This window comes from Equus asinus, chromosome 20 (assembly GCF_041296235.1).
Source record: "Equus asinus isolate D_3611 breed Donkey chromosome 20, EquAss-T2T_v2, whole genome shotgun sequence".
Taxonomy (NCBI): Eukaryota; Metazoa; Chordata; class Mammalia; order Perissodactyla; family Equidae; genus Equus; species Equus asinus.
The window spans coordinates 33,418,146-33,445,598 of record NC_091809.1 but is presented as its reverse complement, the minus strand read 5'-3'; the positions used below and the strand labels follow the sequence as shown (position 1 = coordinate 33,445,598).

The window sequence follows — 27,453 nt, the reverse complement described above, 5'->3', positions numbered from 1 at the left end:
CTCCGCCTGTGTCTTTATCTGTTACGATTCAGCTGGGTATCTCTGCTACAACTCTGTAATCAACCTCAGCCATGAGCACTACTCCGTGCGGAGTGCTGTGGGTTCTTCTAGCGAATCTCTGAATGACGGGGGTCTCTTGGGCACCCTGACAGCCTCAGGAGTTAAATTTGGGGGTGATCAGCATGTAGAAAAAACTGAAACCATGGGAGCCTATGCGATCTTCCAGAAAGAGTGAGTAGAACACTGAGATCTCTGCAACTTAGGGGTGGTCTGGGGGACAGATACGACAGAGGAGGGCCAGAACTCAGGCAAAAAGAGACAGGAACGTCTGCTGGATTTAGCACAAAGTCATTGATGACGTTGGCAAGACAGTCCCCGTGTGCAGTTGCAGGGAGACCTGGCTTGTTAGGGGGTGACGAGGGGCGCCATCCCCTCAAGTGTGACTGGAGGGAGCAGAGACGAATGTGGGGAGGTGTAAACATATTGTTTTTAAGGTGGAAAAATCTTGACCATTTGTTTTCTCATTTATTAAATGCCTGCTGTATGACAGGCTCTAGGCTAGAAGCGAGTGACAACATGTGGTTCGGGCCTCATGTCATGTGTGGTCCAGAAGTGAGACAGGAAGGACTACCAGTGTGCTGAGTATTTGAAAAGTGACGTGCACAACACCATGGGGGTGTTTAACCTAACTGGAGGCTTTCTTTGAGGAAGTGACCTTGAATCTGGGGCTTGGTGAATAAGTAGGAGTTTGTTGAAGTGGGAAGAGGAGAAAAAGGAAAAAGGACATTTCAGGAAGAGGGAAGAATCTATATGAAAGTCTGGAGGGAGAAGAGGGTACGTACTTTGGAGGAGCAGCAGGGCCTTAGCGAGTGGGGGGGAGACTGAAGCGATATGGCTGCAAAATGGCAGCAGCCAGGTGATGCAGTGCCTCAAACACTCATGGGATGGAGCCAGCAGAGGGAGAAGCTCAGCCAGCAGGAGAGGGTGGGATGGTCCGTGGGCGGAGGATCTTGAGAAGGTGAGGTGCTGTGGCATTTAGAAGGGATTAATTCTGATGGTAGGAAATACCTCATCATGTAACAGAAACGGGAAAAGAGGATAGATTTTGAAAAGGACAGATATAGCTATAGGTAAGACCTTAGGATTGGTGGCAAGAAATCGAGCTTTCTTGTATGATGACACTCATTTTCTTGTGAGGCAGGTTTTTGCTTTGTTTTGCAGTCCAGTTGCCTTCCTGAAATCTAGCACATTTGGAGGCTAGGCAAATAGAAGGGGTCTTTGGTAACATAACTCAGGATGGAGAAAAGGGAGACACTGTTCCAGCATTACAACACACCAGGGATAGGCCAGCAGGAGGCCGAGGTCAGCGCGGAGGAAAGTCTATTGTCTTTAAGATTGGTTGTCCTTGGTCCTGGGCCTGTAAGGGCTTTTCCCTCTTCCCTTCCTCCACCCTTGAGATCCGAAGACCCAGCTCCATCTAACAGTGAAACTAGACGGAATAGAATGACCGACAAATCGTGTCAGGGACCACACCCGAGAAAAGGCTTTACACTGGGTAGGTGGTGGAGAACAGAGGGGTCGACAAGGATCATGGGGTGGGGAAGTTGAGCCATGTGGAGTCCTGCATATCTAGACCTGATGTGCTGCTGTGCCCTTCAGAGGAGCCGCGAGATTAATTTAATAAAGTAAATTAGTAAGGTAATAGTAAAGAGGAATTATCTCCTGAATCTTCACCCTTCTATGGACTTGCTAGCAATTGGAATGTGCCTCTTGGATCCAAAATAAGGTAGAATTATAGCATTCTTTTAGCTTCATGTCTGTAATTTGACCTGTTAACAGTGAGATTGTGTCCTCTCTCTCTCTTCTATCAAGGGAGATGCAGTGTAGGATACACTTAGTAGTAGAGGGTGAAGTCATCTACTCATAGTAAGGGGAAATGTGGCAGGATCATGAGCTTGAGGGGAGTGGAGAAAGTATAAAATAATTTCATAGAGAAGTGGCAATAGAACTGACTAGGGCAGCTAGTCAGAGTTGCTGGTCAGAGTTTCCCTTGGAGACCATAACTTCATGGTGGCGCCCGTATGCTCAGTGGTGTGTGATTTCCCCTAGTGCTGTGCAGCTTGGTTGTTAGCATAATGATAATGAGCATAAGGCTCCTATCAGAGAGTTGAATAGGTCTGGCGTGGGGCTCTGCTTGTTGAACGCCAGAGAAAGTTAGTGGGGCAAGTGAGTTGGGAATATTGGCAAGACTGAGACTGAGGTGCTGGAACGTGGAATCTAAGCAGCACGAGGAAAGAAGAGACAGAGAAGAAATAAAGACAGGGGAATGTGTGGACACAGGGATGGCCAAGGACCTGGACGTCCGTAGAATAAGTGTAGTGGGAACTAGTGAGAGGTCTGGAAGGGTGGGAAGTTGTGGTTGGGGAGCAGGATATTTCAGTTTAAGACTTCAGAGGGGGAGAAGTTCTGAGTAATAAGCAAGTTCAGGATGTAGCCTTGGGAGGGCCCACATGGATCCTTGTCATCACTGGGGCCCTCTCTTTTAGCCAACATTCACATGGATTTTCTCTCTCTTTTTAGCCTCTGAAGCACCTCCCCTCTTAGCTACCCTTTCCCACTTTCTGGTCCAGCAAGAGGAACTCACAGCATCTTTTCTTACTTCCGGAGAAATTTATTCCACATGTGTCTGATTCATTTGCGTTTACAGAAACTTGAAATCTCCAGTGTCCAAAACCTTTTCAACTATTTTTTTTCTCCCCTTTCTTCGAAACAGGAAGTTGTGTTTGGCTGCGGACAAACTCTTCCAGTGCTCCTGGGACTCACAAGATGTTTGCAATGAGGAACGGTGAGGTCTGGGGAAGGCGTCTTTACTCCCTCCTTTCCTGGGGCAATTGCATGTCTGCCAGGGGTAGGCTGGGCAGGTCATGGGGATGGAAGACTAGCCAGAACTTTCCTGTCTCTCATTGTTGAGCCTGAGGCCTGAGGGAAAGGATGTTCTAAAAGAAACAGGTGGCTTTGGAGGCTCCTATATTTCTCTCTCCCTGCGCTAGCGTTAGAGCTCAGGATGTACTTGTACATTGGGTCTCATCTTTCTCTTCCCAATACTTGAGCAGTGTCTGTGAGGAGCCCCTCATCTAGTTTCTGGATGGTGTGGGTTGGCTGGCATTCAATTTTAAGTAGGGGAGGCCAACTATCTCCCAAGTGGAATATCAGAGAAGCTCCCTGTCTGAAGAAGAGTGAACCAAGCTGTAAAGGGGCACCACTGTTTTGATAAGTCTGGCCAGGTTGTTGGGAAGTGTTAACTAGAAATCGGGCAGGTGCCGGGGAAGGGCTGACATGGTGCCAGTGAGGCAGGGAAAGCCTGAGTAGGTCACAAACCAATCGCTCTGCTCACTCAGGGCTCCCACTTTTAGTTCCCTTCAGTGTGTTATTTTGTATTGTTTAGAATTTTTTCACATGTAAGGTCGATATGACCACCATATGTCACTTTAGTGATTACCTAGATTGAACCAGCAAAAATGTCAGCTTAAGTTGGTGACTTCTTTCTCTTTCACATTCCACATGCAGCTTTCTTGAAGCTGCAAGCTCAGCCAGAGGACGCAGGAAAACATGCCTTGCCAGAAGAGAGCTTTCTCATAAAGACATACTGTCCTTCAGCCAAAGGCCACCAAAGGCGAGCAAACCCTTGTTTATATTTCTCAAGGGCAGGAGTGCTGCTGTGTCATTCCCTTCCTCCGCCTTCTGTCCTAGCTCCCACTGGCAGCGCCTGCTCAGGGCCTCAGATGATTGTCTGACCCATGCTGGAATCAGGGGTGGGGAGTGCTGGTGGGGATATAGTTCTCTTCCCTTAGGAAATTTCCTTCCACTCTACATAGAGCAGAGCGGGGCCGGAGGAGGACAGGTGTCAGGGACAGGAACTGCACCTTGCCTACACTGCTGCCTTCACTGTCTTTGTCATGCTCACCCGATCTCAGGTTTTATTTTGGCTGTGTATTCAGTAATTTAGCTTCAGCTCACCATAGAGGTAAAAGGAAGTGATGAAGCTGTGGCAGCAGAAATCTGAAGTCCAAAGATAATACTACATCTCATTCTCTGTGGTAAATCCCGCCTTTCTGTTCAGTCTTACGGACAAACCACTCCTAATTCCCAAACAGCAGAGGGGACAGCACTGCTTCCTGGAAGGCCATGGTGATCTGAGGCAGAGCTGGTGGAGAAGAGGTCTCTGTGGGCTCATGAGCAGCTCTTCCTACGACCAAGAGAGACTCAGACACTGGCATTCTCGGGCTGTGTGTGACAGTCTTGCACATGGCAGCAACATTGCCTTACCACTTTCCAGGCTCAGGAATGCAGTGGTGACAAAGCCCCTCTCTCTGTTTGCCCTGGACCAAGTTGATAGTGGCAAGACAAAGCAAAAGCCAACACACTCTTAAGAACTTTCCTATTGTTCTTATCATTTTTGGCGGGTGGGGAGTCTTGGAAAAAATGAAGAGAGCTCCAGAGGGAAGCAAGAACTACATGTTTGGATGCTAGGAAGGAGGAACAGTCCTGATTAAGAGGTCCCACTAGTTAAAAAGCCCAAACATGAAGGATCTAGAATGCAGTGGACATCATCAGAGAACAAGATGTGGCTCTAGTGGGAAGAGGGTCCCATCACCCCTGGAAAATGTTCCTGAGAGAGAGGGGTTAGTTTGCTAAACTGGGTCGTGGAACAGCAATGTTGCATACTTTTGTAAATTCACAAGACCTTCTGGTCAGCTACAGGGGAATAAAGGGCAGAGAATAAACTCCAGGCAAGGATTCACTTCTCTTGAGGATGAAAAGTTGGAAGTGAACTTTGATGCTCATGTACCACCTTTGAAATATTTTTGGCAGGTGCTTGAAGGATGCAGATGAATGACCAAGTTACCTGCCGAGTTGGGGCCTAAGGAGCTTCCATTAGGAGGAGTTTCCAGTAGGAGCACTAGGTGGAAAATGCAAACTCTCAGCAGGGGAAATGCAGTCTTCCCTTCTCTGGCCTAAAAGGGTGGTCGTGGTTGGCCGAGGGAAATAATGATGTGGTCTCTCTCTGCAGATCTGTTTTCTGAGTCCCTGAGCTGCAGCTGTTGAATTTCCAGACACAAACAAGTCTGTATTCTGCGAGCCTTGCCGAGCCCACACAGCAAGGAAGAGCCAAGATGGATTCCATTCTGCTTTGCACATCAGCAGCTCTGCTGCCAACTGAACTCCAGGGCAAGAGCCGTGCCTGGTAATGATGCAGGCAGTGCGGATGGCATCATTATTTAGTAGGGGACACACTTGGCCTTGATTAATTTGGGGAGAATGAGAAACAGAAGATGAAGAGTTGCAGAAACATACATCAGCCTCAACAAAACTGGTGCACAGCAAGGAAAAATCTGGTTTTACTAGTCGTCATCCACATGCCTGTGTGTGAGCTTGTTTATACTTAGGTAAGCCTGGCCTCCCACTCACTAAAGAGTCAGCAGACAGGAAAAGTGGCAGCTTGATGGCGAAGCCTGCCATGTGGAGTTGCGCACCACACTAAGGCGACCAGCTGAGGGCATGGTAGGCGCTGAGATCCCGTTTGCCTTGCCTTGTGCTCCAAGGGCCTGAGTCCTCCAAGAGGGCACCTTTTCTTCATTCAAACAAGGGCTCCATGGAGCATCCTCTCTGCCCACGTCACCATTTATGTGAAGAGGTCTTGAGAGAAAGCTAAAGGGAAGGACAAAGGGGTCAAAGGTGACAAAAAAGGGAAGATGCAAATTTAGATATGTTCCTTCTTTTCACTAGAATGCCATTTCTTGATGTCATCTGTTTCATCTCACCCATTATGACCAAGGACTAAGTTCCCTCTACACCAGATCACATGGAAGATCGAGCCAGAGACCTCGTCTGGCCAGGAAGAGAGGAGGAGATCTGGAGCGAAGATACGATGGTGGAGGCTCTCAGGGAGGTTTCAGATGGCTGGTGGGGAATGTTGTTCTATGAAAAGGGGCTGCTTTGGACAGCTGCAAGTTTGTGGGGCCAAAAGAGTTGTGCGATGGAGATGAAACTCGGTGTGGAGAGGAGCTGAGCTCACTGGGATGAGGTTACTTAGCTACAGGTTCAGCATTCCTCAGATCCAAGAGAATCTGGTATCTCTGGCTGGTCAGTATGTAACAGTGACGATGGGGATGTATGCAGAGTGGAATGGGATAGCCTTTCTCCAGAACGATGAGCCTGGTCATTAAATAACCATTGTTACGTCCAAGTTGGAAGTTTCCACTAGAGCAGTGGTTCTGAAAGCATGGCCCCCAAACCAGCAACCTCCACATCACTGGGGATGCATTAGAGATGCAGATTCTCAGGCCCCCTACAACCCAATGAATCAGAAACTCTTGGGGTGGAGCCCAGCAATCTGTGTTTTAAGAAGCCCTCTAGATGATCCTAATGCCTGCTAAAGTTTGAGAACCACTGGTCTAGACTATGCAAACAAAGAGGGCCTGAATGACCTGAATTCAGCATGCGTATGAGACCTCAAGGGGAAGGCCTGAAGAGACTCAGGCAAGATGCCAGCTTCCCTGTGTGTGTTCAAGGTGAGCTGACTTGGTTTTAGCCTCTGTTCTTGGGCTCTGGGTCCCCTGCCGTTTTTCAAGAAATATTGAACCAGATCAGACCACTACATTGGCACAAGATCACACTTTAGTTCGGAGACACATTTGCATAAATACTTGAAACGGATCCACCTGCAGGTGGAAGCCTGAGAACATGTGGCCCTCCACAATGCCGCCACTCCGCAGCCCTTCAGGCAATGGATTTTAATACTGGAGACAGTCAGGGTCAGTCCTGAAGACAGCTTCGGGGCACAGTTGGGAGCTTGCTTTGACATTCCCCATTGACCCCTGCTCCACACCTCTCCTTTACAGATTTTTTTCCCCTCTGAGGTAGATTATTTATCGGGGAGACCAAACAGAAGAAAATTTCTTTTTCATTTAACTTTGCTAGTCCTTTGCAAACAGGCTGACTGAGTCTCTTGTTTGGGCCAATAAGCGCACTTTTTACCTTTTAACCTAAGCCCTCTACTTGAACCCAAGCAAGGTCCGATCCGCTAGATAGTAGACTTTAGAAACTGTTGTCCATATCCTCTCTTCTTTTGTCCCTTAGAAATTCATGCCAAACTTCAGGGACTGTGACAATGGGAGGCCTGAGTAGGCCATGCCACCTCCACAGGTAGGGTCACCATAGTGGGGACCTTGGTCTGTACCCCAGCACCCCAAGTCCGTGAGCACAAGACTGGCCTCCTCCCCACTGCATCACAGGGGGCACGGCTGGCTTCCGCAGGGCTTGGCATCCTCAGGTTTTAGAGCCTTGTTGCAGGTGGCAGAGGCCTGGCCGTTGGGATCCCGGCACTCCACAGTCCGCCGCTGCCAGCCAGCTCCACAGCTGCTGGAGCACTCAGACCAGTCCCCCAGGACCCACTGTGCATTGATCAGGGGCTGGATGACATTAGTGGTTGCTCTCTCTTTGCTGTTCTGTATGCTGAAGTCCACGTCATTAGGAACAAAGAAGGTATATTTGACTTTGGGGCGAAAGACCTCACCAGGGACAGTCAGGAGCTGCACGGTCAGAGGCTCAGGCAGGGGCCGGAAGCTCTGCAGCCGCTCCAGGGTGGCAATGGAACCACTGTACTTAAGGATGGTCCCCTTCACCAAGATGTCCTGTTCTATGGCAGAGATGGCCAGGTTTCCATTGAGCAGGTACTGCCCATCGGCGGTCTTCAGTGCCAGGTAGTTCCCATCATTCTGGACCCCTGGGTGGCTCCGTTGTTTCACATCAATGTTAGTGGCACCAGCTGGGATGGTGACGATGTCATTGTAGCCATAACTATGATAGGAACAAAAAGAGATCCTTAGGATCAGTGGCTACCCAGCCCAGTGCCTCAGGAAGTTAGCATGCTGGTGACTGGAGGTAGGCAGACAAAAACCACTAGCAAATAATTAAGTAGTTGCCCCAAAATCCCAAACAAATTAGCTGCTGAGGTGGACAGGAATATTTTGTGTGTTGGGATTTTCAAGGGTTTTTGCTTGGCCTGGCAACTCTGTTTCAAAGGTCTGGAGTTTAGATGTGTGGATCTTGACAATAACAGCCCAGAGAGGAAGGCAGCCCAGAGGGGTTTGAAAAGCTGTGTCAGTGCTGCCAAACCTGGCAGCTCTTGACTCAAATATTTGAGATCACAAACACATTTAGTTCCTTGCACTGGTATAAAACTTCGCTTGGCCACTTCCATACCCAGAGCTCAAACCCATGTAGGAAAATCTGTTCCACACGCTTGTTCCAGAATCCAACCAGAACAGACATCCCACTCCACCTCGCCGAGTCCGTCAGTTCCCAGCATTTGGTTACTATGGCTCTAGGGCAGGAACCAGGTAAAGCCCGCTTCCGTGGAGCCTCTGCTGGCTGTGCCCAGACACCATGAGCTGTGTTTTTCTGCGAGGATAGGATGCTGTTTGGGGAAAATGTTCAACTATATTGTAGGTCTGGGGCTTTATGTGGGATGGAGAAACCTTAGTTCTTCTTCTCCTCTGGGGTAAAAGTGTTTGAGTTACTTAGGCTGGGAAGAAAGTGATGAGGATTGCTGAGGAGCATCAGTCCCTCGCTATGCTGGCCTGACGCCCCGCCGGGCCAGCCACTCAGTCTAGGGCAGCTGTGAAAGCATCCCTGGGCCCATGTGTCGAATGCCGAAAGCAAGCCAGCCAAGGGACCAGGATCTGAATACCCCACACGCCATGCTGCTTTTTTCTATATCCTGGGAGTTTAAATTTGAAAAGATTCCCAAGTGGTCTGCTGTAGGCTGATTCTGTTCTCTGAGCCTGATGAGAATGCATGCATGCTCTTGACCTTCCTCTCTAGGAAATGCATGCAATGGCAGGAAAAAAAAGAGCCCAGGAATTCAGAAGCCTGGATTCTCTTCCTGGCTGTCATTAACTCTCAATGTGACCTGAGAAGAGTCATGTCATCGTTTTGTGCCTTAGTTTCTTCACCTGTAAATGGGGAATAATAGTATTGGCCTTGCCCACCTGATAGACTTATTTTAGAATCAAATGAGGCCACAGACGTGAAAGCACTTAAACAGATACCAGGAGCTTTATGAACGTGCGGCTCTAAGATGTGAGAGAGCTTCCGGAGTTCTCAGTTTCATGAAAGCACTGAGGCTGCCAAGGCTCCCCTTTTCTGTACCGCCTTTTCTGAAGATCCACCTGTAGCAAGGACAGGACTCGTCAGCTGTAAGGTAAGATGTCCTTCCCAAAACAGGCCTGAAAGAGCTGCTTTCTCGCAAAGGTCCTGGTTACGCAGGGTAGCTCCATTGCTGACTGACTCAGAGATGGTACATCCCTATCCATGTGGCCTCTGGCTGTCCTGTGCGCCATCCTCTCTGGGCCAGACCCTCTGCCAAGTACTCTGCCCCTCTCATGACTCCTTACAGTGACTCTGAGATAGAGAGGACTGCAGATGCTTCACAAAGAAACTGCAGCTCAATACTGCAGGGGTATCAAGTAGCAGTCACAATTCACACTTAGGCCAGTGTGATTCCAAAGCCCGGTCCACTCTGCTACTGAGGTACAGAACTGCCCGGGAGACTCACCTGGAGGGGTTGAGGGAACCGGAGACCTTCCTGCATGAGTTGCCTTTGCCCCCACACACCCCACACCTGTCCAGCTTAATAGGTGAGTCCACCACGTGGTCACAGCCAGCCTTGACACACTGGCCACGCACACAGATGGCCAGAGTCTCCGGCCCACACAGGGTGCCGTCAATCACCTGCAGCCGGGAAAGGGAAGGTAAGAGAGGGTGTGGTGAGCACAGAGGCAGCCCATGGTGGGGTCGGGCCAGGGGGCCTGAGTTCCAGAAGGATTCTCACCTTGGCCTCGAACACCTTGAACTCGCTCCTCCCCCGGGCTCGGCAGAACAACTTGCAGCGGTCCCTGGGGGACACCCCTGCATACTTGGGGACCCACTGCAGGGGGTTCCCATCCACATCCGTGTAATTGTAGGCATTGTACTTCTCACACTGCTGCTCCCTGAAGCTTTTCCCTAAAGAGAGTGAGAAACGGCATGGAGTCAACGTGCTGCACTGAGGCAGGCAGCCCCAACTGGAGAACACCGGGATTCAGGGCACCTCTCTTCCTCCTGGTTTTGACTCAACCCCAGGACACTGGTCCTGTGTCACCTGGGCCCTACATTCCTAGACACATGTGACCTAGGTCCACGTGTGACCCTCACTCATAGAGGCAAGGATAGGAGCATCCAGGCTCAGTTGGGCTTTCTGGGATAAAATCCTTTCCATTGGAGAAGATACTAATTCTATTTTACAGATGAATAAACTCAGGGAGGAACAGGGGACAATTCAGTAAGCTTGAGAGGCATGGGTGACACATGGAGTTATATTTTTGGGCCTATGCTAATTGTGCTTTATCTTGACTTTCTTGGTGACATTGGATATGTGGTCAAAGACTCTCAGATCTGCGTCTCTGGTTCTGATCTTGCCCCTATGCCCAACTTGCAGTAATTCTGGGTGTCTATGGGGGAGCTCCATTTGTTGGTACTGCAGTTACCTCCAGCTCAGGGAACCCCAACTCCATATGGTTCCTCCATGAGCTGGTTTGATTTTCATTTGGCGATGCCATCATATTCCAGCCTGAGACTGGAATCCTGGTATCTTCTGAACATTTGAGCATCTACATTCACTATTTCTAACCTGTCATTAAGCCAGGACAATCAGGACTATATTCAATGTCTCCATCCCACTCTCACCATCTCAGTCCACCTCACACCAGCGCAGGCCTTGCGGATTCATGCGAGACCTAGTGCCCAGCCTCCTACACACAGCCTGCCTCCTCTCCCATCCTGCTGCATGCTGCTTCCAGAACAATCTGTCTGAAGTAAGACATGGTTATTTTCGTTTTCGTTTTTGTTTTCCCATCATCCTGAAATTAAGCCTACTCTTACTGAGGTTCTCCACTCTAGCTGTGCATCTGCATGGCCTGTGGAGATTTTTCAAAACATAGATGGCCGCGCCCTATTCCTGAGATTCTGATTTCAGTACATCTGAGGAACCTGGGCCTCTGTGTTTGGAAAAGCTTCCCAGGTGACCTGACGGGACAGCCGGCACAGAGACCCCCCAGATACCATGTTAGCTTCCAAGGACCTTTGTGCTCTGGCCTAGAAATGCTAGTACCTTTTGCTTGACTCCATCTGGGTGATTCGAAGGCCCTCTCAATCCTTCCCCACCTAGCCTCCTCATCACCATCTCGATCCTCCAGGCCCTGCTCGGCCCTAACTCCCCCTGAAGCTTCTGATTAGCCCAGGCTTTTCCTTGCGCTGAAGTCCTCGTAAGCCTGGGGTCTGTGCCTCATAGATTAAGCTTTAATTGCATTGTAAAAGGGCTTTGGATCTCTCACTAGACTGCAAGTTCCTGGAGGACAGAGACCATGCTTTGTGCATTTTTATGTCATTTATAACATCTAGCACAGTTCTAGCCACACAAGAGGCACTAAACACACTTGTTGATTGCGATGGCGGACCTGGTGCGTCTGCAATCATGATATCGCCGATTGTCCCTGTCTACCTTGTAACTAATACTCGTTCCCCTCCCCTTTCTCTCTCTCTCTTCCCCAGGAACATGTCACCTCGCATGCCAGGCAAACTCTCTCAATTCCAGGGCAAGGTTTCTAGAGCCTCATGCCATTGCTGATCCTTCCCGTCTTGCAAAACTACAAAGCCTACAGATACCCATTAGACACCAGCCCAATGCCAGTGTGTCTCTGCACTTGGAAGAATCTCTTGGAAAGCTCCCTTATCTTTTGCTGCCTGCCAGTACTTCCCAGAGCTGCACAAAGAGGAGCTGGATGGGATGGTGGGGAAACTTCGAATGATCCTTCTCGCCAGTTCTGCTGCTGCGCCTACTGCCCCTTAGTTAACATGTGTGCTTTCTAGCTGGTACTAGGGGCTAGGAATGTGCCAAGGGGAGGGAGAGGCGGTGTTGCTTCCTGGGAAGGTTTGTCAGGCAGTTGCCACAGCCCCAAGGGAAGATGGGCAACTCTTCTCAGAAGGAATGTGCACTAGAATCAGACTCAGAAATCCTCCCTCCGCCCTGGGCTGACTCTTGGCTGGAAAGACACTGGAGGTTTGGCTCTGACACTTGCTTTGGAAAAGACTTCCACCCTGTACACAGGCGAGGGTTCATATGCCTCCAGGAGGATTATTATCCTAGACGCCAGCCCCTCTGAAAAGCCCTCCCTCCTTCCACCGAATAAATTTGGTTAGGAGTGACATACTCTATCTCCATGTCCTGGAAGACCAGGGCAATTTCTCTCCTTGACTCTGCCATGCTCTCCCAGCACAGTGAGAAGTGTCCCGGGTCGCTAAAGGCTGCCCTGAAACTTGCTACCTCGCAGAGCCCCTTGATGTCTGGATCACAGGAGAGAGCTCTGCATCCCAGGAGACCCACCCTCCACCTCCTCTGGGGATCTGCTGCAGCAAGGTGTGGCCATAAGTGGCGATTACCATCAGGGGGGCATTCCTCTGTGTGGCATGACTGATACTTGGCTCTCCGACCCAGGCAGTATCTTCCTCCGTTCTGAGGCTCAGGGTCCTTGCACTCACGGTGTGAAAACTGGACTCCTCCTCCGCAGGTCCGGGAGCATTCTCCCCAGGGTCCCCATGGGGCCCAGCCTCCATCTACCACAGTCTGCAACACACAAGGCCACCCTGAGTCAGGAGCAGAGATGAGGAGGCCTCAGCTCTGGGTGTGACAGGGGCCCAGGGCCCTGACTTCCTCATCTAGTCATGCTCATCCTGGTGCATGGAGCTCAGTGAACTGCCTGAATCATTTGTTTAATGACTCTGTTGGCTTTGTGAACACAGGCTGTGCTGGACTTGCTCAGTACTGACCCTCCAGGGTCTAATACAGTGCCTTGCTCTTAGTGAGGTGCTCAATATTAGTTGTTGAGTGACGCTCTTTTCCGTGTTTTTTTTTTTGCTGAGGAAGATTAGCCCTGAGCTAACATCTGTGCCAATCTTCCTCCACTTTATATGTGGGGCACTGCCACAGCAAGGCTGACAAGTAGTGTAGGTCCATGCCCAGGATCTGAACCTGTGAACCTGTGCTGCTGAAGTGGAGTGCACCGAACTTAACCACTACGCCACAGGGCCGGTCCCTGAATGAAACTCTTTTATGGGAATAAGATTTGTTCTAACGCAGCAGTTCTCCATTGGGGCCAGTTTTGTCCTCTGGGGACATTTGGCAATGTTTGGAGATATGTTGATTGTCACAACTGGGGAGGGCATGTGCTGCTGGCCTCTAGTGGGTAGAGGACAGGGCAGCTGCTAAACATCCAAGGATGAACATCCAACAGTGAGCAAGACAGCCCCCTACAACCAGACTTATGCAGCCCAAAATGTCGCTGAGGCCGAGAAGTCCTGGTCTAAAGGAATAATGGCTGGGAGGTGTTGCCACTATCTACAGCTACAGTTCCTGTGGGAAGACAATGCCGGGACATGAACAGAGTTGCTTCCAACTTTATAACTGGCCTGTGAGAATAAAGCTTTGGGCCTAGTGGGTGCACAGAGTTTTCAAAATGAAAAAAATACAAAAGTAATATTTGCTCACACAAAAATTGAAAAATATAGAAACGTGTAAAAAAGAAAGTGACACACAAAAAATACCACTACCCAGATAAAACCATTGATATGATTTTCATCAATATCCTTTCATGCTTTTGCTCTGAATATATAATCATAAAAATGTGGTGTTGTTTTACACAGATATGACTGTCATGTATGTAGTATTTTATATCTGTCTTTTCCCATTAAAAATAGATGATAAACATCATCCCATGATCATCCCACATCAACTTCTCCCGCACGGAGCTTGGCTCTGGTGCTGAGGAACGTTGGACGGACGCCCTCCTCTCCCCTCGGTAACACGAGAAGCTCAGGCTACAGGAGAGGGTCGGGACCTAGGAGAGAAGCTCAGCGTCCGAGTGGGGAGGCTGGGAGGTGGCTGAGGATGAATCCGAGAATCCTGCGCTGGCTCAGGCTTAGAGTGTGTGGCTCACTTGGCCCAGGCAGGCTCCTGAGACTCAGTGCAAAGGACACGCCACTGAGGACAGCCCTCTGGAGACAGTGTTCAGGCCACCCTGGTGATTCAGTGCTGGGCCGGGACCAGGCTGCGAAACTCAGCGGATGCTGTTTCATAGAGATGGCTCAGTGACTCGCAGTAAAAGAAATGTGAGCAGCCTCATAGTTTAGAAGTATTAAGAGCAGGGCAAAGAAGTGAATCATTTAAAACTCTCCCTGGCATTGCCTTGGTTTTTGCAAGTTTACTCTGTCCTGGGCCAAGTTTTCTCTGCCTACTCAGAGGTGGTTCTGATTCCTCCTCCCCTCCTCCGTTTTGAGTATGGAATCCCCAAATTACTCTCATGCTCCTGACCTCTAATTATGCATTCAGCTCAGACATGGTAGGATCTGAATGCTTTTCCCTCAGTTCTTGATGGAATGCTCCTCTTCTGCTGTCGCTCTATCTGTTTATAATAGAATTCATTATGGCTTCCATTTACTGAATGCCCACGTTCTGGTCTTGGTGCTGGAGTGTTCCACGCCTATCACCAATTCTCACGAGGCCTCAAGTCAACTCCAAAACAATGCCAAATGGGGAGTTCCCCAAACACCCAGAGAACAGGTGACATGTTCCGTCTGCTGTGAGGACAGCCTTGAAGGGCTCCTCTCGTGTGTGGATAAATATGCTTTGCTTTGTTTGTTAAAAGATGAGTGATTTTGCTTAGAAGTTATAGTTGCAGCCTGGCTCCAAGTCTTTGAGTTTGTGGGTCTTGAGCGTAGTGTCCTCCTTGGAAACAGCCCACCTCCCACCCTCTTCCCCCACCCTCCCAAGTGGCTGTCCCTCACCTTGGGCCTCTCCACTTCCTCCTCAGGCAGACAGCTGCCATCCCAGCAGAGGTGCCCAGGCCCACAGGGCGTCCCGTCAGCCCAGGGCAGGCTGCCGTTCTTCGTGTGGCAAAGGGGCTCTGTGCCATCCATGTGGCACCAGAGCTGGGCACAGATGTCCTGCGCAGAGGTGTTGGGGCAGTGGCGGAAGCCCAGCCCAAAGATCTGCTTGCACTGTTGGTCCAGGTCATAGAGGGCCCTGCGGCCTGGGAGGTCTGTCGGGAGGGGCAGGGCCGAGGTGGGGGCGTCCAGGAGACAGTCTCCTGAGAAATGGAGGAAGCAGAGGAACAAGAATAAGGGACAGGGGTTCCGTCTCTCAGCTCTCCATGGCCTCCCATGTTACACTTAAATTCCTGTTGATGGGTTTAAGGTCTAGACGTCACGGTTTCCTTGTCAGTCTGAAAACTGTCAACACTTAAACATCTATAGAGAGGTTATCCAGTTGTTGACAATCAGTAGCAAATTTTTTTCTTTTTAGGGTTGAATTTCTTTTGTTATCCAGAACATCTTATATGCATTCAGTGTGCACCTAGGGAATGCCAGCTAATTATACTACTAATCTATGTCACAATACGATGGGGGGACGTAAATGGGCTCTTAAAAACACAGCATGCAAAATAAACCAAAGTGTTGATGTTTGGATAATCTACTATTTTTGCCACATTATTTTACCATATGTGTCCCTGCCTCCTTCAAATGAGAAGAATCAGGAATAAACTGCGTTTTTGCTGCTTTACTTAAGTCAAACTTTTAACGAGGCCTGCCCCACTTGCTCTCCCACGACTTCTTCCTGCCTCTGCCATTTCTAAGCTATCATATGAGTGATCGCCCTTCTTTCCTCTACTACAAACATTCTTCCCTTCTTTCAAGCTCTGTTCAAATCCGCCTCCTCCAGACAAACCTTCTCAGACTGATTCCACCCACTTTGTCACTAATAATCGAAATTAGCCAGAACTCAGGCAACTGAGAGATGGGACAAGGCAGAGCATGCTTCGTGGGAATGGTTGTAATGCACGGGAGGCTGAGTGAGGAAAATGTCCCCAGTCTCTTCTGATGCTAAATGTCTGCGATGCTCTGTGGTGGCGCACAGCTGCCAACAGTGTAGGTGCCGTCAGCAGTCTAAGGGGGCCTCAGGGCAGAGTCCAGCCGGGCAGCTGGCAGGAGCAGCAGGGGGAAGCCTGAGGGACGCCTACCGTGCCCGCCGTCCAGGAGCTCCGTGAGGTACATGGCACTGCAGGGAGACCAAGGCAGCGTCTTGTTGAGGTGGATGAAGAGGGGCGCCATCATGTGGTGCTTGTCCATGGGCCCAAAGAGCCGCGTGCAGGGCTTGGAGTCGTCGTGAGGCATGCTGAGGACGTGCCCTGGGAATGGAGAGACCCACAGTCCGCCCCAACCACTCCGCAGCTCTCCAGCCCGCCCCACCCTGCCCTGAGGGCTCCCCCGTGGTCCAGTGCCGTCCCCTCTTCTTTCTCTCTTGAGAGAACCACACTCTGCTGACACGAAACTCCACCAGTCACTAGCTCCTCATGGGAACTGCCACCCCCTCGTTCCTTAAAGATTTCTTTTTCAGACTTCACCCTGGGCTTTTCTCCTCCAGGAAGCTTTCTCAGAGTACCAAGGAACATGGATGTCCCTTTATTTTCTGCCTCAGCCTGTCCTAAATTCATGTTCACCTCAATTATTCGCTTGCTTACAAAGCACTCTCTTTACAATGGATATTCCCATAATTGTTACTGCTTAGCTTAGATACGGCATCACAACTCTACCAGAGCATTTGTTTCACGTTCTGGCATTTTCCTGGTGACCTCTGATGATGGTCCAGGACACTATTTTAACGTTTTGGCCTTATGTTCAGGGTGGGAGTGGAGAAAGCACAGCATCTGTTTGCATAGATCACTCTGTCAGAATTATGAGGGGAAACTGGCTAAGTCTGCAGGCTGATATTCATTCCTCAGACTCTGGGCCAGCTGCATTTGGAAGAGGCGGTCCCTCTGACACAGTGGAGTGGGCTCGGGCACGGTAGGTCTTACCTAGTTCATGGGCCAGAGTGTAGGCTGCCTGGAGCCCCTCATCCTCGATCACAGAGCAGCTCTTGTTGGGGTCGCAGATTGTGCCAATGTCCGCCACGCCCAGGGTGTCACACATCCCCTCCTTCCCACAGAAGTTCTGCTTGGCGGAGAGAGCGAGGGCGTGAAAACAGACACAGAGCAGAAAATCTTCCTGTCCCTGCTCCTCCTGAGTGGAAGGAAACTTTCAAAGCCAAACGCCCTATCTCTTCACATAGGCCACCGTGCGAGGAAGCACGTTTCTCTTTCTACGTCGGTGTGTCCTAGGGCCAGCCAGGACTTGAGAGGCAGGACAGCATATGACTAAGAGCACTGACCCTGCAGTAGGACTCCTGGGACTGACTTTCAGCACTGCCACTGGTGGCTGCTCTGCGCCTCAGTTTCCCTAGTTGCAAAATGGGGCTAAGGGCAGTCACGTTGTGGGGTCGTTGTGAGGACTGAGGAGTGAATAGGGCCTGGCATACATTATTACACTCTCTAGACTTCAGGAAGCTGCCTGTTTAAATCACACCAGTGGGTAGGCCTCCTGAACCGTGAAGATGGACCTCCTCTCTTAATTCCATCTCCAGATCTCTCACTGGGCAGTCTGAGCCCATTTCTTCTTGTTATGACCTCAGCAGACAGCTGGTCACAAACTTTTGGAAAAGAGCCCTTATGAGATTCTTCTCCTTCCCTTGCAAATAACTCACACTTGTCCTCATGACCTCCTCCTCATAGTTGCACACACGAGGCTCCTGGTGTCCAGCTGGGGCCAGCAGGCAGACATTTCCCATGTTTGGGCAGGCCTAGCGGTCCTCCCTTTGATCCGCCCATCCCGCCTCCCTTCCTCCGTGGGGTTTCTGGAGCCAGTCCACAGACCTGTCTGGTGAGCAGAATGGCTGTGTCAAAGTGTTCTGGGTGCCGGTCGCTGGGCTGGTTGAAACGCCGCTGCCAGTTGCAGAAGTTGCGCAGCGTCAGCCCCCCGTTGTCAGACACTTCGGGGCCCCATTGTTCATCTTCCACGATCAGCACTTTGACCACCATCAGGTTGATGGAATTCCTAATGCTGGGGTGCTTGTAGATGCGGGCTGCCACGGACATCAGCGTCAGGATGTGGTTCTGTCAAGGAGGAGGGAACAGGCAGAGTGAAGGGTTCCATCTCCTGGCCTGTTGCCTGCCTACTGCCACCACTCCTTCTTAGGCACCCCGTGTGCCAGGCTCTGTGCTGAGCATTTGACAGACAGCATCTCGATGAAGATTCGCAAAAGCCCTAAAACATCTGGAATTACTTCTCTTCATTTTACAGATAAGAAAATCGAGGCTCGGTAACCGGCCCAAGATCACAAAGCTGATACATGTACAGCCAGCATTTGAACCCAGACTGCTTGGCTCCAGAGCTTTTCACATCTAGGCCAGCCACACGTGGCTATGTAAATCTAAATTAATTAAAATTCAATAAAATTAAAATTATAGTTCCTCTGTCACACTGGTCACATTTCAAGTGCGTCAATAGCCATCTATGGCTCGTGGCTACTGATTTGGACTGAGCAGACAGAACGTTTCCACTGTCACAGAAAGTTCTATTGCACTGCACTGGTTATTCTGCCTTAACCTTGACACCAACTGTCTCCCTGCCAGCTACTCCCGTGCCCGCCCTGTTCTCAGCCCAGAAGCAATGATTTGAGTGCTCAAGGTTAGTCGAATTTCCCTCTTAGAATCCAGTCGAGCATTTTCCTGATGTCTGTTGGGGTAATCTCCACTCTTCAGGATGGGAATTGTTAATGCCGAAGACGTTGCTCTAATAGTGACTACTAACAATGGTTACTCCACAGCCACAGGGCCCCCACTTTACACGTCCCCTCATTAAATGCTCACAATAACTCTGTGAAGTAGGTATTGTAATCCCGATTTTATGAATGAGGAAGTGGAGGTTCCCACAGGTCAGATAACTTGTCTAAGGTCACATTGCTCTTAAAGCCAGATGCCAGGCCAGGCGCGTCTGTCTCCTAGGTCCACATTCTGCTCATTAAGTTTCCCAGTGCTTGGCCTCCTGGTTTCTGCCTGGACAGCCCCAAAGGGTTTATTCCCTTCTGCCTGGGGCTTGAGAGAATCCAGTGGGCCTAATGAGAGCCAGGCGCTGAGGATCACACCTGCCCTTAGTTCCATCCGCTGAAGGAGTCTATGTCATCGCTTGGCCTCTGTCCCATCCCTGGGCTGCCAACTGCTCCCACAGCTTTGGAGGCAGCCAGGCAGAGCTCACTTTCCAGCCTCAGGCACCTCCAGAAGTGAGTCCTCTTGGGTTACTTTGCAGAAGCAGAGACAAAGGGGCAGAGGCACATCCTCCTTCAGTCAGGAGTATGGCCAGCCGAACTGCCACCTACTTGCCCTGCTCCCTGTTCCCTAGGGCAACACCTCCCGTAGCCTCTCTTTCTTCCCTCCTGTGGTCTGGAGGTGGGAGTGGAAGGAGGCAAAAGGGGGGGTGAAAGGCTAGATAGGGACATTCCATCCGCAGAGGCCATGTGTGGGAGTTCCAGACGAATCCCATTATTTGTGAATGGGATCTGTCTGTTCACCTCGCAGGAAACAAGCCAGCTATTTTGTAAGCCCTACAAACAGGGGTTGGCAGGTTATTTAGCATGTCAAGCACTCCAGCTATGTTTAGGCTGATGTAAACATCTTATCAGCAAAGCTGAAACTTGGCACTTGCTCCTGGAGTTGGATTCCTGAGGGAAACAAGCAATCACATCATTATGCAACTGGGGGTGAGGGCTGAAGAATGGTAGCTTGCTGAGGCTCCTTCCTGGCCAGGTCTTCACTGCTTCCAGGGGCAGAAAGAGTCTCCCGGTCTCTTGCCCTAGGAAGGGCCAGGGGCTGATGGGCTTGGGATCAACCCCTGGAATTTCTTCCGAGGCAACCTGCAACCGTCCTCACAAGATTTCTTCCCTTTGAATCCCAACTTCGCAATCTCAAAACGGGGGCGACGATGTCTTACAAAGATGATATGAAGACAAGAGATGCCAGTTGCTCAGCACGGTCCCAGAAGGCTCAAGATAAGGAACTGAAGACTTGAGGTTTAAGAATGGCCTGCATTCCCACACTGACCAGAGCTGACTCTAAGGCAATGCAGGTGAGCAGAGACCATGCAACGGCCATGTCCCCAGTGAAAACCAAAGGCACATGGGTGCAAACTGCTGCATGAGGATCGGGTGAGGCATCGGGCTTCCCAACACTAAGGTCTTCAGGGAGTCTCCTTTGCAGATCAGGGAGCTCATATCATCTCTTCCAGACGCTGAATAACTGTCAGGCTGAGCCGGCTTGAGAGCCACTGTCCTTCAAGGCTGTGGGTTAGACTTGAGGACATTTCAAAGTCCTTCTGGCTGCTATCTCAGGAGATAATTTCTATTGCAAGAGGGCTCCAAGGATTATGTGGTGCAGTGTTTCTTTTCAAATCCCAAATCCTGGTCCCACTTACCTCCCCTTCTCTCTTGTCTCACTGAGCTTTTGGAGACAGGAAGCGCCACCATCCCCACCGTTAGGTCCTCTGGGAAACAGTGCCAGGAATGCCTGACATTTGCAGTGCATCTTACAGTGCCCTAGGGGGAAGGACCACTGGGCCTGGAGGGGTGGGTGGCCGTGAGTCTGTGAGCCTTCGATTCTCAGCCAATCCCCTGGGCCGAAAGGGCAGGCCTGACTTACAGTCCCACAGAAAGCTGGCTCAGGGGCTGGTCAGGGAGAAGGTTAGATGGCTCGCTCCACTACCTGGTGTCTATTTATACCTTCCTATGCACCATACAGTGTAGGCTGCTTGCTGGAGTATGTGAAGGAGATTGCGGCCCTGGTGGAGTGGGAGCCCCAGCCCAGCAGGCAACCTCCAACAACCACGTCAGGTAGGTCGGAGCCCATGACCAGCCTGGCCAAGGGTGGTTAAGCAACCCTGCTCCTGAATGGCTGGGGATCCCACGCCCTTAATTCTCATTAGGGAAAGCCAGGACATTTTCGGGAGTCTCCTTCTCCACTGGCGCCCCCAGGACCTGGAAAAGAGAACAAATGCCCCGGCCGGGACAGAGCCTTCTTTGACTCTTTGACCTACAAACAAGGAGATTCCTCCCCCAGAGCTCCCGTGGCAGCCAAAGCAGCCTATGGTGGGAGTCTCGGGGAAGGCTGGGCCCGGGCCAGACGCATTTCCAGCAGCTCCCTCTGCTCAGAACGTCATCCTTTACGCTTTGCTATTTGCTCTTCACACTGTGGGTCCTACCACGTTTCCTTGCAGCACGCCTGGGAGAGGCAAGGAGAGGAAGAGTGGGAACATGGAAACCCTCTGACCCCAGCAACGGGCGCCATTACTGGTCCTTCCGGGTATCTCTCTGGGGCCTGAGCCTGTGCTGGGAAGGTGGTGCGGTGGAAGCAAAGGAAGAGGGAAAGAAGCAAGAGGAGAAAAGGGGGGGGGGGGGTCCAGCATGATGTTATTCACCTCTCCTCGTTCTCCAAACAGCAGGGGGTGGGCCACCTCTCCAAAGCACATTCTTACCAGAACCACAAGAAGTCGAGCTGAGCAAGCTGAAAGGTAGGGCTTTCTGCCGCGTGGGACAGCAGAGCGGGCACAGCAGTGGCTGGTGTGAGGGCGTGTGACCACAATGCCCTCCTACTCTGTCAAATGCCATCACTGAAGACAACTCTGCTATCAGTCAGGCTTTGTGGAGCACCTACTCTGCCCCAGGCACTGGGTCAGGTGCTTTCCATATTTTATTGTATCCTCAAGAGAACACTAGGACATTGGTATAACTATTCCAATTCTGCTGGTGAAGAAAGTAAGGCACAGAGAAATCGGTAACATGCTCAACGACACTCAGCTATTTCTATTACCCTTCAAAGTCTATGCTCTTAATCACCACAATGACTGCTACCCGTCTTTGCTGCTGTGAGGAAAACTACAGCACCGCCAAAACAGACCCGAACCCTTGTCTATGTACCCCCACCCCCTGCACTGTAGGGGAGGTCAAGTGGCCAATCAAAGGCCTTTGGATATTAAGGCGTTTTCCTTGGGAAATATTTCATATTGTTGATCATTCTGACTGCAGCAGACTCATTCTTTTGCCAGCGGGAGAACACAATGCACACGTATGTAACACTTGTCTTTCGCAAGTGAAGACAGGAGACTATCAGTGCCACTCCTAGGACCCTCTCTGCTAAGCAGAGAGTCCAGAAGCCCGGCTTGTAGCTCATATACTGGCAGGACAGATTTCCCAGACTGAGTGTGCGGCACTGCTCAGCCACCACTCGCTCCTTTCCTGCTCCAGTTTCATCCAGGGAACAATTAGCAGTGGCCGGATGCAGACAGAGTTAATGGTCTCTTCCGAGGTGGTCCCTCCTTTCAGAAAGCCCCCTTTGTCTAAGCTCCTTAACTCTGAAACCAGATAAGAAGGTGGGAGGCAGGGGCCCCTTCTGTCAAGGGATTAAGTGAGCTCAAGTGTACCGAGTTCTGGAAAACTTCATCGTCGCTTAGCGGTAAGACCAGCCTCGAGCACAGCTGATTCTTTCTCTAGGCCTTGAAGGTGGAGGGCCTCCCGCTTTGGCTGGGCATCTTTGGACTGCTGGATTCAAGGACCCGTTCCCACAACACACACCAGTGTCGGGGGTGAGAGAGGCACAGAGCTGCAGAGCCTCCTCGTGCTGAAGCAGCAGCGTGGCACAAGAAAGAAGAGCAGTAGGCTCAGGGTCCGGACACGGCTTGCACACCCAGCCCTGCCGCTTACTAGCCATGTACGAGAAAGTCACATGTCCTTCCTCCTCTGCCTCCCTCACAGGTATTTACACTGAGGTGATATGCGTAAACCACTCTGCAAATTGAACACACTCAGAGAGTGGCTTCCCCACATAGTGCTGAACTTTCCAGAAGTCTCATAATGAAGCAGTCTCACAGATGCTTCAACTCGAATTGATTACCTGGTCCAGGTATCTTGCTTCACAGCGGAGGAAATCCAAGCCCTCGAGGGGGGCAAAGGCTCTCTTCATCCTTGCCACACACCCCGCAGTTGCTAAGACACCCCAAACACCTTCCATCTGTGTGAATGAAGTCTGCAGAGCCTCCCTGAAGAGTTACTCATAAAGAGCTGGATCCTATTTTGGGGCGATGGGTCTGGGCAGGCGAGGTCTTGAGGACCTGGGACTTGACATTCACTTCCTTTTGGCTGGGCTCATGGGCCTGTTTGGGAAGCCCAGGGGACTGAGCTGAGAACTGCTGGTGAGCAGTTAGAGCAGAGGGGCCAGTAGGCAGTCATAGAAACAGCTGTGCCTCAGCTGCTGCCCCACCCAGCATCATGACAACAGACGCACAGGTGGGCTGTGACATGAGACCAAGGGGCGGTGATGGGGCTGGTTGAGCTGAGAGGGGACTTTTCTTTCAGGTGTGAGACCTGGAAGTAGATGCTTAGAGAGAGGCACCGCCTTCACAGATGCCTGATGTCTATTCTGATGTGCTCTCTTGACCTGCGTGGGTTGGCTGGGTGCAGAGGTGTGTCTGTGAATGGTCCAGAGACCTGCATATGTGGAGAGGGAGGAGATGGCACAAGTACGTGCTTGGTCATCCAGCCAGGAGTCATTTGAGGGTGGAAGTGCTCCTGGGTGGCTCTGCAAAGAGAACGCTGACTTGTCTGGTGCAACCCTGGGGCAAGCCCAGCCCAACCTCCTGCTTTAGTGGCCTGGGAATCCTGGAGCCCAGCACCAACGCATGTCTGCTTCTAGATGCTCTGATATCTGGAGATGCCAAGTATGTCCTTGAGGCAAATACTCAGTATCTTAAGTGTCTAGGTGATGAGCTGAGAGAGTAGATGGTAGGAAGGTGTTAGGGAGGACATTTTGGCTCTGAAGACTGAAAAGCAATTACTTTTTCTGTTGCTTCTCTGTGTTCTTGCTGCCTTTCCTACCTCCTGGTTCTCAGGCAGATGTCAGAAACTGGTCCGTGTGTGTGTGTCAGGGGGACTCAGTATCTCATCTCTGGGTTTGCAATGAATGCACTTCAGCTTCTTTCTGGTGGAGACCCCTAGTCAGCCCCTGACCTGAGATGGGAGAAGCCCCACTTGCCGCCCTCTTGAGGATGTGCTTGGGGAAAGGAGTCAGAGAAGGTGACTGGTGCCTCTGCCTGCTCTCAGAGTAGACAGGGAACCAGATATTCAATCAGCGTAGACACAAAGCCCATGGGGCTCAAAGCTGAAGGCTTCGAAGCACCGAAGGCTCAAAGCTGCCTTACCATGCTCTGGGAGAAACAAATACCACAACAGCACACAGGGAAGCCTGCCCGGGGTTTAACTGGCCCCTGCAGTAGCTAGAGGAGCAGCCACATGGACCTCTCACCCCTAGCTCTTTCCATCCTTCCATCTAGAGTGCATTTCCCAGTGACTGCAGAGTAAGAAAGATGGGGTGAGAAACAGAAGAGCTGACTGCGCCTCATCTAGACTATTCTGTACAAGTGATACCTGAGCACTTGGTGTCCCCAACAGTTGGGCACAGGCTGAGCCTAGAATAGGGCTCCCAGCCACGACTGCCATCATTGAAAAAGTGTCAACTGAGCTGCAGCAGTGGCTAGCATCCCTGTTTCAGGGGACTATGGCCTCTGGGCAGGTCAGTTCTTCTCTTCCTGGCACATCTCTGGTTCCGTGCTCCCAGGGGAAGAGAAAGTCCGGCCCTCTCCTGGAACCCTTACAGTTCACCTGGTCCTTGGGGGAGCTGCTGGGGCATAGGGTGACACAGACACCTCCTGCTGAGTCTGCACCATCTTTGAATCTAGTTAGAAATGTTATGGCTACAGGAGCTGTCCCCTCGACTCAGTTTTCCTGGTTAGGGAGTAGTGTCTGGGCTGACAGCAGCTGGGGTGGACCAAGTTTAGTTCTGGCTCCACTAGGAATATTAACTGAGTTCATACCCCACTCCCTTCTCCCCTCCCTTTTCCACTGAAGCTTCAGTTTCCCAGGCTGAGCCCCCAGGCAGAAATTCTGTTCCCCTCCCTTCTCGTGCTGATGCTGGCACTACAAAGTTCTGCCAGGGCTGAGTGCCAGGTTGGCAAGGTAGTCCTTACCCCTTGATCAGAACCAGCTGGGCACACAGAAGTTGGGCAGCCCCCTTCCAGGTTCAGCTCCCTCCAAACAATGTCCTCTACTTATGGCAACCTCAGTTCTGGCCGCAAAGGGAACGAAATAGCCCTATCTTTTCATCCCAGCTGCCTTTCCTTGGGAGCCTCTCAGGTCTGGAGACAGTAGAGGGCTGAGAAATGGGGGGGGGGGGGGGGGCCGGGGTGGATGTTCTTCCAAAATGTTCAATTTTCATCTCTGTTGGGAGAGGCAGGTGCCCGGGGGAGGGGCGGGGGGAGATGCTTTAAAACACTTTCAGTTCAGTTTGACAAGTGCTGCAGGAGATTCAAGATGCGAGGGGTGGGGCGAGCAGGAGAGGGGAGGAAGCACCAGGACCTCCACTCTAAATTGGAAGGGACACGGTGGGGTGGGGCAGCAGGTAGCCCAGGTGTCAGAGGTTAAGCAAAGAGTTACAGCGCTTTCTCAGAAAGGCAAGAACCTTGTCTGGGGTCGATCTTGGAGGGTGAGAAACGTGGAGGGTTTTCTCAGAGGGACTGGAAAGGGAAGAATTTGGAGACTCTGGGAGGTGACCGGGAGCCTCCAGGCAAAGCGAGTCCTACCTGTAGGTCGGCTCCATAGAAGGCGGCCATGGACGCATCGGCCACCAGCAGCGTTTCCACGAAGCGAGCCTCAGACACAAACCGCTTGGTTCTACTCGTGGCCCCCAGGGGTGGTGGCAGCTCGCTGGCGCCTTCTGCCTCCTCTTCGTTGCCCCCCTCTTCCTCCTCCTCCTCCTCTTCCTTCTCCAGCTCGTCGTCTCCTCTCTCCTGCCTCCGACCCTCTCCCTTCTTCACCTCCCACTCGGGTCCTCCAGGGAGCGGGTGGGCTTCGGCGGCGGCGGCGAGCCCGGGCCCCCAGCGCTGCAGGCGGTGCGGCTGGTGCAGGGAGCCCCCGGCCCCCTGCGGCTGGATGGTGAACTCCTCGCCGTCCAGCAGGAAGGAGCCGCTCAGCCCGCGGCACAGGCTGACGGCCGCCAGCGACTCGGGCTCCCCATTCACCGTGCCCGAGAAGAAGCAGTCGCGCAGCTCCCGCTCGCCCCCGGCCGCCTCGCCCGAGCCCCCGAGGCGCTCGATCTTGAACTCGGGCGCCAGGAAGCTGGCGTCGGGCGCCAGGCGCAGCACGAAGCCCTTGCCGAAGGCGGACAGGTGGAGCGCGAGCTCGCCCGCGCTGCCCGGCAACCGCGTGGGCACCACCAGCTCCGAGGCCTGCCCCCCGCCGCCGGGCCGGGCCGGGGCCCCGCGGGCGAGCGGCGGCGGCGGCGGCAGCAGCAGTAGCAGCAGCAGCAGCGGGAGCGGCGGCCACCGGGGGGCGGCGCGGGGCATGGGGGCTCCGGCTGCGGCGCAGGCGAGGGAAGAAGCCGGCCCGGCGCGGGCAGGTGCTGGCGGCGCGCGCGCGGCCCGGCCGCTCCCTCCAGCAAAAAGCAGCTCAATCAGCTCGCCGGCCGACTTGGCCAGCGGGCGCCCGGCGGCGGCGGCGGTGCCCCGGCGGCCCCTCGGGCTGGCGCAGCCCGCTCCTCCCGCGCCCGCCCGCCGATCCGAGCGCGAGCAACTGGCGCCCCGGCCGCGTGCGCCGGTCCTCCGCCCCTACCCCGCGCGGCGTCCCCGCGCACCCGCCTCCAGCCTCCTCCCCACCCCGGGAAGCACCGAGTGGGCTGCCGAGCCCTTCGTATTTATACTTCCTTCCCGGCTTTGACATAAGAGGTTTATTTTTGATCTCTCACTATTCCCGTTTCCCCTCCCCTGGGATCAGAGAGAGAAACTGAAAAGAGGGGGAGAGAGAGGAGAGAAAAAATTTTTTTGGATGAAATGTAAAACCAATCAGGAGCCAGCGAGACTCGCCCCCCGCTGCCCCCACCCCCCACCCTCCACCCCTCCCCGCTGCCCCCCTTAAGTGTCAACTCCAACTTTTTTCCCCTTCCCTTTACGCGCGTTCCCACGTTAACTCCTACGATGCTGTACTGGCCCTTCAGGCAGAGTCTTTGAGGAGGCCCCAGTCTCTCTCCTCTAAGGCCAAGTGCCCAGGACACGTCCTCCGAAGAGGCTTCTGCACTGACCCCAGCGACAGCGTTCGGATCCTTGTAGAGTCGCTCTGGAGATCCGACTGTGTAGAGGAATGATCTCTGGAGAAGGTTCCAGAGCTTTTAATTGTAAAGCAAAAGAAGGAGGTGGGAAAGGTCATACTAAAATCATGCTTCCCACTAAAACCACATTCTCACCCAAAGGGATCGGGGGAAAAATTACCACCTGGTTAACCAACCAAAGACTCTGGGCCGACCTCCTCGGAGGCAGAGCTCAGCACAGCGGTAA

At 52.0% G+C, this 27,453-nt stretch overlaps 1 protein-coding gene and 1 long non-coding RNA gene across 2 annotated transcripts; one reads left to right on the top strand and one right to left on the bottom strand.

Moving 5' to 3' along the window:
• Positions 1 to 12,541, top strand: LOC139041072 (uncharacterized). The gene is made up of 5 exons (XR_011495603.1): positions 1 to 231; positions 2,774 to 2,845; positions 5,072 to 5,447; positions 5,788 to 6,572; positions 11,653 to 12,541. It is a non-coding gene; the product is annotated as an uncharacterized lncRNA (long non-coding RNA).
• ADAMTS8 (ADAM metallopeptidase with thrombospondin type 1 motif 8) lies at positions 6,571 to 26,605 on the bottom strand. The gene is made up of 9 exons (XM_070489913.1): positions 25,708 to 26,605; positions 17,904 to 18,143; positions 17,010 to 17,145; positions 16,173 to 16,340; positions 14,941 to 15,242; positions 12,541 to 12,724; positions 9,896 to 10,068; positions 9,620 to 9,795; positions 6,571 to 7,860 (listed from the first exon to the last, which is right to left on the bottom strand). The coding sequence occupies exons 1-9, from the start codon at positions 26,467 to 26,469 to the stop codon at positions 7,290 to 7,292; spliced, it is 2,712 nt and encodes a 903-aa protein (XP_070346014.1). The 5' UTR covers positions 26,470 to 26,605; the 3' UTR covers positions 6,571 to 7,289.
• Between the last annotated feature and the right edge of the window lie 848 nt (positions 26,606 to 27,453).